This window comes from Rhinoraja longicauda, chromosome 7 (assembly GCF_053455715.1).
Source record: "Rhinoraja longicauda isolate Sanriku21f chromosome 7, sRhiLon1.1, whole genome shotgun sequence".
NCBI lineage: Eukaryota > Metazoa > Chordata > Chondrichthyes > Rajiformes > Arhynchobatidae > Rhinoraja > Rhinoraja longicauda.
The window spans coordinates 48,280,398-48,294,007 of NC_135959.1; the positions used below are offsets into that span (position 1 = coordinate 48,280,398).

The window sequence follows — 13,610 nt, forward strand, 5'->3', positions numbered from 1 at the left end:
AAGTTCAAACTCAGTACCCGAGGTGAGGATTGAACCCAAGAATCTGGTGTTGAGGCAGCAGCTCTACCAACTGTGTGACTCTTTAATGTAGATTAGTTGTTAGAAACTAGACATTTGGACAGGTACATGGATAGGAAAGGTTTTGAAGGATATGGGGCAAACGCAGAGGGGTAGTGCAGATGGGGCATATTGGTCGGCATGGGCAAGTTGGGCCGAAGGGCCCGTTTCCATGCTCTATGACTCAAGGTGAGGTGAATGGGTTGCAATTGCTGTGAAATGATCCTAAGTCAAGCCAACGCGAATGCTTCAGGTAATTGCAGCGGACCTGCACGATGGATGAATGACACCCGGGGGCGCCCGCGAGCACTCCGGCGCTCTCCTCGCGACACTTGCCGCAAAGTGCGCGGAGCCGGCGGCCGCATCATGGCGGAGTACGGAGGTCGATTTGAAAGCCAGAAATCAATCGAGGAAGGGAGAGAATTTAAACGGAGCGCAAGGGAGGAGGTTGTGGCTAAGGTATTTACTCGGCGGCGTCCGCGCAAATGTGCACGAAACAGCATCTCAAGCGGTCCCTGTGAGCGGCGATCAGAGTTTGCGGCCTGAACCCCATCACATTTAAACCCCAGGGCCGGGCTGCACTCGGCATGTCCGAGGCTGAGCAGCTCAGGGGGCAGGCAGCCTCTGGGGAGGGAATGGGCAGTCGACGTTAGGGTCAGGACCCCTCTTTAAATAGATAATTGGGTGAAGATGTCACTGATCAGTTGTTTGGACGGCCCTCGAAATTTCGCTCCCTCCAAATTAATAATATAATAACTTTTTATTTATATAGCACTTTTCATGCAATTTAATTAACAATCCTTACATTTCAGTGGCCTCTAGGAAATTAGATTTATTATTGTCACGAGTACCAAGGTACAGTGAAAAGCTATGTTTTGTATGCTGTCCAATCAATTCAGATAATCTACGACCATGTTAATGCACAGAGGCACAGCCTTACAGCACCAGACCTGACCACGGTTGCTGTCTGTACGGAGTTTGTACGTTCTCTCCCGTGGGTGCTCTGGTTTCTTCCCACATTCCAAAGACATGCAGGTTTGTAGGCTAATTGACTTCTGTAAAAAATGATCATTCTAATAGAAACATTTAAATAAGTCATTAACTCAATTCAAATTCAAAATTGTATTATTACCTATAAAATGCCCCTCCTGAATGCCTTAACTGTAGGATAGTGCGAGTGTACAAGGATCGCTGATCAGCGTGGACTATGTGGACCAAAGGGCTTGTTTCCATGCTCTCTCTAAACTAAACTATACAAAAATACACACAAAATGCTGGAGTAACTCAGTGGGACCGGCAACATCTCTGCCACTGTGTATGCAGTTCAATGGGCATTCTATTAGAATGATTAATTTTTAAATACTGGTATGATTTTGAATGTCCACAAGCTTCACTGACAATTGCAGACATTTAAGAGTTCTGACAGGTGAGTTATACTTGGGGACCTCAATTAACAAGCTGACAAAACTAAGGGCGTGGCTTCAGGTTGAGGCCTATACTGTGAAAATAGATAAAACGTTACCTATGCACGTTCTCCAGAGATGCTGCCTGGAGTAACTCAGCAGTTCGGGCAGCATCTCTGGAGAACATGGATAGGTAATGTTTTATCATAATTTCATAATCCTTTAATGAATGTAAATCAAAAATTCCAAAGAAGTGATGGTATTGAGTACTAAGAAAATAAAGAAATAATAAAGTGTTTTGATACTGGAGAATGAATGGCTAATATTAAGGAACGGTTTGAACTAATACTAACATCATTAGAAACATTCCATGGCATGCTGACAAAATCAAGCAAAGTATTCAAAGTGTGACAAATTTAAGTGCTGCTGTGGTTATTTGCATTTGATGCAGCATCACAGGCTATGGAAAGGCTTTGGATCAAAGACCAAAATCAACGTAATAAGCCACTTTGTGTGATGATCATTCAAATTAAACCTCAAAGCTTGTATGATGATTTAAAAAAATGAATGATGTGAGCATTCATAATCAGAAGTGCTGCTTGCAATTAATTCAGATATTTTACGAGACATTGTAATTTGCATTACATTAAAGTAATGTATGAAGCAGCCTGTTGCAAAACTGAAGCTTTTTTTAGTTTAGTTTAGAGATACGTGTGAAAACAAGGTCTTTGTCCCACTGAGTCCTGGCCAACCAATAATCACCCGTACAATAGTTCTATCCTACACGTTAATCTGCACCTCTGGAATGTGAGCGGAAACCGGAGTACCTGGAGTAGGCCCACGCGGTCACAGGGAGAATGTACAAACTCCGTACAGACAGCACCCGCAGTCAGGATCGAACCCGGGTCTCTGGTTCTTTTAGGCAGCAACTATTGCTGCGCCGCTGTGGAAAGTTTCATGCTGGTGTGAAGAAAATTATCATAGAAACCAATATTTCACTGAAAGAAGTCGATCTTTGATGTATCAGGAATATTTGAAGCCACTCGAATTTTCTTTCACATGGTATTCATTCCTGACGTGGAAAACCGTTCTTTAAAATTGTCCCAGTTATCAGGTTGTCTTATTTGATCACTAAATAGCATGATATCTTCTAGAGAATGAAGTGCTTCAACTCCTCCTCCCATTCCCAGTCTGACCTTTCTGTCATGGGCCTCCTCCAGTGCCATAGCGAGGCCCACCGGAAATTGGAGGAACAGCACCTCATATTTCGCCTGGGCAACTTGCAGCCCAGTGGTATGAACATCGACTTCTCCAACTTTAGATAGTTCCTCTGTCCCTCTCTTCCCCTCCTCCTTCCCAGATCTCCCTCTATCTTCCTGTCTCCACCTATATCCTTCCTTTGTCCCGCCCCCCTGACATCAGTCTGAAGAAGGGTCTCGACCCGAAACGTCACCCATTCCTTCTCTCCTGAGATGCTGCCTGACCTGCTGAGTTACTCCAGCATTTTGTGAATAAATACCTTCGATTTGTACCAGCATCTGCAGTTATTTTCTTATATTATATAATGCCCTGGTCATTCTATCAAACTCAATGATACATTGGAAGATATTACAGTTCTACCACCCAATATGACTCCTTGCCACAGCAATAGCAAAGTTCAACACTTTAGTTATGTTGTGCCTTCTCTCTGCTCATAAGTAAAACAGACAGTGAAGTTAATGAAAATCACAAGAACTACATAAGCCACAGAAACAAACACAGAAATCTGAAACAAACCCAGAAAATACTGGAAACACTCAGAAGGCCAGGCAGCTTGTGCGAAAGAGAAACAGCGCTGATGTTTCAGGTTGAAAGCCCATTGTTTTAGTTTCAGATGTTAAAGATATATCAGTAATCAGAATTTGGCAAGAGTATAATATCCGTTGTGTAAATGTGGCTGATTTGTGGAACGAAGTTACATTGACTTGTACGAATGGTATATGGTAATAAGTGTGGACAAATATATCAATGATTTGGTGATCCTATCCCCAGACAGCAATCAACTTGACCAAGGAAGTTGGCTTTGAGGGGTAATTACTCCTGATGTGGAATTACTCAAGACCCATGGAGAATAATAGTGTGATGGCAACGTCAATCCTTTCCAATAAAGTCCTTTCCGCTTGCCATTACTTCACAGAGTGGGAGTGATTGATTTTGACGCAGACCAAAAAAGAGATTTTCCAAACGTATTTTCAGTTTAATTAGTCATTTATTGAAGTAGTAATACAAACAGGTCTGTATCTCTCCAAGCTTTTCAATTCTCGTTGCAGGTCTGGTAAGAACTATCTCACCATGGCTCCCTGTGTCTGACCCCTCCCGTCTCTGTGTTTCCAGATATACTCATCTCACGGCAGCCCCCTAGTGTCCAAAATAATACAGCAAGATATCTAGACAAAATAATATAATATGCTAAATCAGCTAGCACAAACACAAATGGCTCCTACAAATAGTCCAATAAAGAGGACTAATTAAATCCAATATAACACATGTATTAATCAATGCACAGAGAAAAAGAAAGTTGCTGAGACATATCTGCTCAGATCTTCACACCCAAATATTTGCCTAATATCCTTAAACTTGCTGAAAAATATGGAAATCTTCAACTATGATCTGAACAGACAACACAGTTTCAAAAGTGAATAGGAAAATAAATGGTGTTACTATACAAGAAGCTACCAGGAAACACAAAAAGCTGACCAATAGTCTTTGTAAATTTTAATGTTGTTAAAAAGAGGGCAGTTGATCCTCAGTTGAAGAAGCAGATGATCCTGTCTTTTTGCCCCATTAACATCACCACTTGCCCTGCCACTCTGCCTCTGCAAAGAAGCTCCATGGCCCACAGTGATGTTAACATATTTAAGTTTTTAATTTCATGTATTTTAAAAACGTAAATTTATTTGGGAGTGCACTTCACTATTTCAGTTTATGTTCATTTTTCACATGAAAAATATCAAAAAGAACCCTATTGTAGTTCATATGTTTTGAATGCTGTCAGGTCCCCCTTTGACCTTATATAAAAACGGAAAACTTAAGACACTCAGCATTTAGGCAGTATCAGTGAACAAACTAGGTAACATTTCAGATCTCGGCCTGTTTGTCAGAATCTTTAGACTTCTGTGCTCTAAGAAAAGCAATCCTAGCCTCACTGTAACCAAAGTCCCTGATATCATTGTGGACACTCCTTTTTCTAAGGCCTTGACAGCCAGCCCCTGCCCCAACCCTCCCACACACCTTCTTAATGTCTATCTGTCTTCCTCATTCTCAGTCCTGATGTAGGTTCTCAACTCAAAGCATTGGCTATCCTTTTGCCTCCCATTGATAGATACTGCTCGAACTCAAATAGATGGAACTCTGAATTCCTCCAACACTTTTAAGTATATCAAGTAGATAGTTATAGAACTATCATATTTATAGAAAAGTTTGAAACCAATCTTTTTGAGGCATGCCAAGAACCTTCACCATTCTTCAATGCAGAGTCACAGGTTGCAAATTTAATAACTGAATTTGTGTACTTCCTTTAAAAGTAGAAAATATTTTGAGATTTTTATGTTCTCGTGTGTATTGTGTGCTCCCTTTCTTAAATTAATCTCATTTCTTTTTGTAGCAAAGTGTTATTTACATTTGTTAATTACAGCGTAGATGTAGAGCAAGGTATTCTCATCTCAGGAGAGAGACTACAAGTTGTCCCAGAATCCAAATATCTAGGAGTACACATAGATTCCAACCTCGGCTTCAAAACCAACATAAAAAAGGATGCCTAACAACATCAGGCTAAGGGACTGTCGATGAAAACTAGCCTCTCGGCTAACTTGAGTACATTTACATTTGTTTGAATGTCAATTATTGTACATTGTCCCTTTTTCAAATAAATTATTTTTTAACTGGATGATTATTCAGTCCAACAAATGTGACTGAAAAGATGTGGTTTTTGAATTTATTTAATGGGAGTGAATTCTCCTAAAAAGTGCATATATTTCTAAAATATAAATGTTATTCTGTCCCCAGATTGGCTCTATGTTCTAAATTTTTTTATTTAAATGTTGTCTTCGGAATAGTTTTTAAAGATTGGCGTAACGTATAATTTGAGTTCCAAAGATACATTATCATAATCCATGTGCTATGTAGGTAGGTATCCATTTTAAAATGATGGAATAAAAAGATAATTTGTAGACTATTTGTAGACTTTCACATCTTAATGGATCTTTTCCTATTTAAGGCTCGAGCTAAATATGAGAAAGAAGAAAAACAGAAGCAGCTCAAACGTTTACGTGGTGAGGACACATGGATGTTGCCAGATGTTAATGAACGAATAGATGAGCTTTCAGAGGTAATAGACATGTAATTTTTATACTTTTTTTTCCTGATTTAATTAAGCTAATGAGATCCTGTTCATTTATTACTCAAAAATAAATCTCATTGGTGAGAGAATGTGGTTTGACCTACTAAATTTATTTTTAAATTCCTTTGGCATTACATTAAAGTTCATGATTATTCAATGAGCAAAAGTTGCTTGCTCTTCTAGTGTACTCATTACAAAGTAAATATCAAAGAATGAAAGTCAATAGTGAGTAAAGAAATAGGTTAATTTTAAGAAGAATTTTAAATTGGGGAAATGTGTAACAAAGATTAACAGAGCAAGTTTCACGGTGTTGCATTCTGCTTATGCTAAAAACAGTGCACAATATCTCTTCAATTATCTCAAGGATTTGTCACTTATATACATATTCTAAAAATATCTGCAAGAATACAAGAACAATTTAAATATCGCATGTAATGACATTTTGTAGCATATTCATAAACCACAAAATAGAAATATGGTTAGGTATCTTCAAAGTTGAAGTTAGTTCTTCTGATGTATAATTGGCAACCCAACCTAGAGGGCAACTTTTATCAAAAGGAATCTTCCCTCGTGTGATGGAGAGATGTTGTGCAAAATGTTAGAAACTTGGTGATAATTAATGACAATTATACAATTGGGCGGCACGGTGGGGCAGCGGTAGAGTTGCTGCCTTACAGCGAATGCAGCGCCGGAGACTCAGGTTCGATCCTGACTACGGGCGCCGTCTGTACGGAGTTTGTACGTTCTCCCCGTGACCTGCGTGGGTTTTCTCCGAGATCTTCGATTTCCTCCCACACTCCAAAGACGTACAGGTATGTAGGTTAATTGACTGGGTAAATGTAAAAAATGTCCCTAGTGTGTGTAGGATAGTGTTAATGTGTGGGGATTGCTGGGCGGCGCGGACTCGGTGGGCCGAAGGGCCTGTTTCCGCGCTGTATCTCTAAATCTAAAAATCTAAAATAGTCAGTCTGAAGAAGGGCCTCGACTCAAAACATTGTCTATCCATGTCTTCCTGAGATGCTGGCTGCCCCACTAAGTTACTCCTGCACTTTGTGTGTTTTTCCATAAATCAGCATCTGTAGATCCTTGTGTCTGCATTCTTTGTTTGACTTTTCAAAATTTATTGCAATGTGAATTTCAGTTCTGACAATCCCAGGCTATTCTCAGAATGCACATATTTTTTTCTACAATTTGGTTAACAAAGACTTAAAAGTAGGAGAGAGTAAAGCTGGTGGTTTAAAAAAAAAGTAGTTTGGCTTAATTACTGGAATTTTCTAAAGCAATTGACAGCAAGTTATATTGGTGAGGAAATGTCCATAGAATGTCTTATTTAACAAAGAAGTGGAATAACTAATATCAAACAGGCAACATAGCCAAAAAATAGAATTTGACAGATGGCTGGTTGGTTGTTTGGTCATCTTAAAATAAGGCAGATTTTAAAATCAATGCTTGTATGGGGTTCTGTGACAAAATATCTATCCACTGCCTGTGCTTGACTGCATCTTCCATCTTGTATTATAGAACCTTTTGACTACAGTTGTGCATATCTTATATGCAGACTTCCATCCTGTTTATAGATGTAACAACCTTGGAAGCATTGACCTTCTCTATTGTTTAGGAAGGCTGACAGACACCATAAATTAAATGTATCCTGGACAAACTAGCTGCCTTCATTTCTCCACAGAATCTTTCTAACAAGTGTTTACTTTACAATCCACTCGTGATTGTGAAACCCCTATCGCACGATTCCCCTTATGTTTTGTCAACAGAGTTTCTTTAGAATATCTAGAATTCCATGAGAACATCTAAACAAACTGTTTTAAAGACTCCACCAGCTGTAGTTTATTGTCCTTTATGTTATGCCTGGATGACATTCCATATTTATTTTAATTTCTGGTTCCTAATCGATAGAGACCCCCATTGGTTTCTCACAAACTCTCTTTACACCATACAATATAAATTAATTTTGTTAAATGTAATAATTCTCATATCTTCTGGGCCACAGAGCTGTTTTTTTCCTGTAGTAAAAGTATTTTGTTTGACGAATTGCTCAAAAGCTTGTTTCATCTTGTCTTTGTATTTTAAAACATAGGAAGCCAGCCTCTCCTCATCATTTCATCATTTTCTATTTTAACACATTTTCTGGCCTATGTTCATAGGCTTTCAATATCAATTGGATATATGCTTTGCTGTGCTATATCCCAAGAAAGACATTGGTTGAATTAGCATAGAGTCATGAAAACAGGCCCTTCGGCCCAACTCGCCCATGCCGACCAAGATGCCCCGTCTAAGCTGGCCCCCTTTGCCTGCCTTCTAAGCCTTTTCTATCCATGTATATGTCCAAGTGACATGTACATGAATTTAAGAGCAAAAGTACATACTTCTATAATATGACCTGCAGCATTGTTCAGAAGTCTTCACCTTAAGGCTTACACCTGGTTGTATAAGAAAATAACTGCAGATGCTGGTACAAATCGAAGGTATTTATTCACAAAATGCTGGAGTAACTCAGCAGATCAGGCAGCATCTCAGGAGAGAAGGAATGGGTGACATTTCGGGTCGAGACCCTTCTTCAGGTTATCAAGATACCATATTTAACATTCTATTTTCACTAAAAAGCCCAAAAAACAAAAACAAATCTACGCTGGACTAACTTTGAGAACTTTTAAACCAATTCAATTCAATTTCATAATTATTTTAATAAAAAAATGAAAATGTACATGGGTGAAATATTTGCTTGTTTCGTCAAATGTTTGTGGTCAGACCAGTTCAAAGAAGGATTTGCCTGCTGCAGATTAAGTGACTCAGTAAATATTTTGAAAGCTGAAATAGTTGAATTTAGTAAGGAACTTAGTAATGAGTGAGGAAAAGGTTTTTATGAATGACTTACTGGAGAAGATAATCTCAAAGTAAGATAGAGTCGGCACGGTGGCACAAAGGTAGAGTTGCTGCTTTATAGCGCCAGAGACCCGGGTTCGATCCTGACAACCGGTATTGTCTGTATAGAGTTTGTATGTGACTGCGGGAGTTTTCTCTGGCTGCTCCGATTTTCTCCGACACTCCAAAGACGTAGATTAATTGGCTTTGGTGAGAATTATAAATAGTGTGTAGGATAGTGTTAGTGTACCAGGGTCGCTGGCCGGCACGGAATTGGTAGACAAAGGGCTTGTTTCCGCGCTTTATTTCTAAACTAAACTAGGGAGTTGTGGTATCTAAAGGAATAGGATGAGTCTCTGTTGTAATGTCAAAGTTGGGTTCTGGTAGTGGACGAGTGTTCTCTTGCTGACTATCTTCCTTGTGAAAGAGAGAATGGAGGCTCAAGGGGTGCCAGGTGGGGATGTATATTATCCTGAGAAAATTCTGCAAGCTGTCAGAGAAGGGAATGAGAAAAGAGAGTTTCAGACAAGTGTGGAAATAAATGTATTTGATTATTTGACCTACAAGTAAAATTCTGTAGAAAATTGATCTGGAGAACTGATGGTAACCCGCCTCTCACATAAACTAGTTACTTGTTAAACTAGTTACTTGTTTGGCCTATTGATTAAAAAGCTGAAAGGGACAGAATAGAAACCAGGCATTCATATTCACATGGAAGTGAGCAATGTAGACCAGAGGCTCCACAAATAACATATCAAGGAATCAAGAAAAATGTTGAAGGAAAGAGGTTTTGTGTAATAAAGCCATTCCTCATACTACTGAGGAGTGAAAAATGGAAATTGGGAATCAAGAGGTAGTTAAGGATATGTGTAGGAAGTTGACCTTTTCAGCTCTTGGATATCAGCCATTTCCAGCGTACCTTGAAAAGATGTATTGTTCCCACTTCTGATGCAGTATAATAGAGGCAATGGAGGTACTCGCTCTGTGATTGAAAGTTCAGGGCTTTTGACCAGAAGCAACAATGATGCATTTGTACACTTCACTATAACTTTGAAGCAGTGGATTTGCGATTGTGATAATTTTGAAAATGAGATGTTGTAAAAATGGCAGATCAATGGACATGCGCTGATGGGTGAATGTAATTTAGTCATTATTCGGAAAACAGAGTTTAGGATAACCTGAAGCTTCTGCCTCAATTGCATGATTAGTGTTCTTGTTTCAAATGTTGCCTTCGCCTTTTCTTATCTATTTATCCTATCTGAAAAATCTCCAAAGTATGGAAACATGGAATTGCAGATGTTGGGTAACAAAAGAAGACACAAAGTGCTGGGTAACTTCACAGGCACCATCTCTGGAGAACGTGACGTTTCGGATCGTAACCCTTCCGACTGAAGAAGAGTTCTGACCTGACCTGAAATGTCACCAATTCATGTTTGCCAGAGATGCTGCCTGACCTGCTAAGTTACTCCAGCACTTTGTGTCTTTTATTCCCTCCAAGATATTTTGTGTTTCGTCAATGTAAGCCAACTTCATTTTTATGGAGTGGAACTTGGAAGATGTCCTTAAGTATACTCGTATAGATAATCTAGATATTACAGAGGCTAGTATGAGGATTTCAGCAGAGGATGGGATGAGGCAGAGCAAAGTTAGGCAATAATACAAAGTGAAAATAAGCAATCCTGTTGATGTCACAGCCTGCAACAAGCTGAGTTTGTTGTCAAATGGTGAGCAAATAAAATCTGGTTTCAATTTAGGCAGCTGCAGAGGAAATGATAAAATGAACATCTTTACTTCTGATATAATTGTAAAAGGGTCATTAACATTTAAGTCAATTTGGCACAGTTGGGAATAGCTTTGGTGCTAACACAGATGGTTGTAGATCACTAAACAAGCTGCAGGAAGAACTCAACAGATTGAGCGGCTTCTGTGGAGGGAAACCAATTTTCAGTGTTGTGAGGATCAGGGAGTCGAAAGTTGTCAAAATGGTGGCATGAAGATATTCCAGATGTAAAAACAACAAACTGCTGGAGGAACTCAATGGGTCAGTCTGAAGAAGGGTCCCAACCGGAAACATCGTCTGTCCATTTCCTTCCACAGATGCTGCCTGACCCGCTGAGTTCCTCCCAACAGTTTGCTCAAGATCCCCAGCATTAGAATCTCTTGTGTCCATGTTGTTCTGGCTGTAAGTGGGAAGGCACAGGACAAGGGAAGACAGGTATAGAGTAAAGGAATCCGAAGGTAAGTTCAGTGGTGCAAGAGCAGGCATAAACATCAGGTTGTAGGTTATACCTCACATCAAGACTTTGAAATAACCTGTGCTAACTCTTCAGGATGTCTCTCATTTCCTTAAATAGCCTGCTGACATGTTCTGCCTCCATGTCTTGCAAATTTTTGAGTTTAAAAATCTTTAGGTTGTTTACATTGTCCTTAAATAGCCTTGTCCTAGCATATCCCTAAATTTCATCCCTATAATTTCCTAGGATCTCAACATTCTTCTAAATTTTGCCAATCAATGGTCTCCATGTCATAATTTGATACTGTCATTGTTTCTGAAAACCTGTCCGCCACTTCCTCCCTCCTTTGTAACTGCTTAAACCCACATTTTCAGTTGCTTATCCTGATATGATCTGTGTTGTTACGTCCCAAATAACACAGTTGTCAAATGCTTTAGCACTTTAAAGGCTCTTAATGAATAATCAATAGGAGATTGATAGACATGAAAATGTGACCCCATGTAGTTAGTTCCTTATCATTTCACAATGTCATGAAATAGCTTTACAGATTTACACCCATAATATGTATCCCACAAAAAACACTGAAATAGATTAACAACGTAAGGTTTTCTTCCCTTGAAAAGCATTAGGAAATGCTGCTTTGACACAAATAATTGTCAAGTGTTGTGTGGTACTGTTGTATATGTTGTACTTCCCAATCTTATGTTCTCTTATTGGTGATCTGCAAGTTAACCTTTTTTTTGTATTTGTATGTATTAATAACCTGTAAGAAGTTGATATTGGCACTGCAGTTGGTTCAGTAAAACCTAGTTAAAATGTGCAGTCATATTCTGCTAATGGGCTATTTAGAAGCATATTAAATCAGCATATTATTTTCCATGAGTAATTTACAAGAGTAGTAAAATTCCATGAGTAATTTACAAGAGTAGTAAAATTCTGTTTTTGTTTTTGTTAAATGATTGAATTGTGCTTTCATATAGGAACATTCTGTTAAATCAAAAAAGAAAAAAAAGAAATCAAAGAAAGACAAAAAAGTGAAAAAAAGGAACAAGTCAAAAGAAAAGACTGATACATTCAGTGACAGTTCTTCTGTAAGTGTGGTATCAATTAGCAAAATAAATTTTGAAATGGGAGGAAAACATACATGTAACTGCTTAAAAACTAAACGTGGCTTTTATTTTCTGGATACTATTTTTCCCTGATTGTCAGTATGGACACGCTAGAGAATTAAAGAGATTGGGTTGGCACTCGACAGGCCAATTAAAAGTATTTTAAGTGATTTCTATTTTTTTAATTACCTACAATTGTTTGAATTACTTAAATCTTTTTTAGTTGTTTATAACTGTTTAAGACCTTATGAAGCCTAATGAGGCTGTCCATGGGCGAGGTAAAAAATGGCAAAGTCCATTTCCCTCCAGATGCTGATCACCAAGTTTGTCCAGCAATTTGATTTTATTCCAAGTTTGTTCAATCCTTGATATCTAACTTATAAATACAACTGATATCTTAGATTTCAATTCAAAGCTGATTACAATTGTAAGATTGTCATTGATGAGCCAATTAGAATTGCGGGGTGAAATTAAAGGTAAAGAACGTGGGTAATTTATGTTTCATCAAGTATATTAGTGATGAAACATTGAATTGACATTTTTTTAACAAGCAATGCATGATCAACATGGAAGTTAAAATAATTTATCTTTAAATTTAAACAAATTAAATGCTATTAATGTGTTTGTCATTGTTAACAAAATATATTTCAATTGATTGTTTTCATTTAGAGTTCTGAGCTAAAATGGGTTGAATCTACTGGTTCTAATCCTGACAGCATTCAGAAACCCTGGAAAATCAAGGAAGAACAATTATGTTCTTCAGAAAAAACAGGCTCTGTTCAGGTATGAAAGAACTTTTCAGGATTGTATCTTTTCAGGATATTATATTTAAAAATAAGTGAAACAGATTTAAGGAAAACTCGCAAAACATTAAAAAAGGTGGTGGGTGAATGGAACGAGCTGCCGGAGAAGGTAGTTGAGGCAGGTACTATCATAACTTTTAAAAAACATTTGGACAGGTACATGGATAGGTTAGGTTTAGAGGCATATGGGCCTCAGGATATGGGATATAGGCAAGTGGGACAGGTGTAGATGGGGCATGTAGGTCTTGTTTTTAACCTCTTTTTTAAAAAGATGTATTGATGAGCACAATTGTTCCAAAACCTGGAGGCAGTGTAGTACAGTGTCAACTGGTAGAGCTGCTGCCTCATAGCGCCAGAGACCTGGATTCGATCCTGACCTTGGGTGTTGTCTGTGTGGAGTTTGCACATTCTCACTGTGACCACGTGGGTTTCCTCCTACATCCCAAAGATGGACGGATTTGTAGGGACGCTCGCCTCTGTAAATTGTCCCTTGTTTGTAGGAAGTGGAATCAAAAGTGGAATAATATAGAACGTGAGAACAGTTGATCGATGGTGGGCATGGACTCAGTGGGCTGAAGGGCCTGTTTCCATGCTCTATCTCTAAATTCTTTTCAATGTTATGTCTTGCACTGAATGTTGTATCCTTCATCTGTGCACTGTAGATGGCTTGATTGTATCCATGTATAGTTTTTTCTCTGACTGGATAGCACGCAAGCAAAAGCTTTTCACTGTACCTTGGTACACATGAC

At 38.6% G+C, this 13,610-nt stretch overlaps 1 protein-coding gene across 2 annotated transcripts in view; it reads left to right on the forward strand.

Moving 5' to 3' along the window:
- Positions 1 to 404: 404 nt before the first annotated feature.
- cwf19l2 (CWF19 like cell cycle control factor 2) overlaps positions 405 to 13,610 on the forward strand; it is a 48,071-nt gene continuing 34,865 nt past the window's right edge. For both annotated transcript variants that reach the window (XM_078402492.1, XM_078402493.1), the window contains exons 1-4: positions 405 to 516; positions 5,716 to 5,826; positions 11,930 to 12,040; positions 12,728 to 12,841. In XM_078402492.1, the coding sequence (XP_078258618.1) occupies positions 424 to 516; positions 5,716 to 5,826; positions 11,930 to 12,040; positions 12,728 to 12,841 (429 nt within the window). In that variant the 5' untranslated portion in view covers positions 405 to 423. The remainder of the gene's footprint in view (positions 517 to 5,715; positions 5,827 to 11,929; positions 12,041 to 12,727; positions 12,842 to 13,610) is intronic.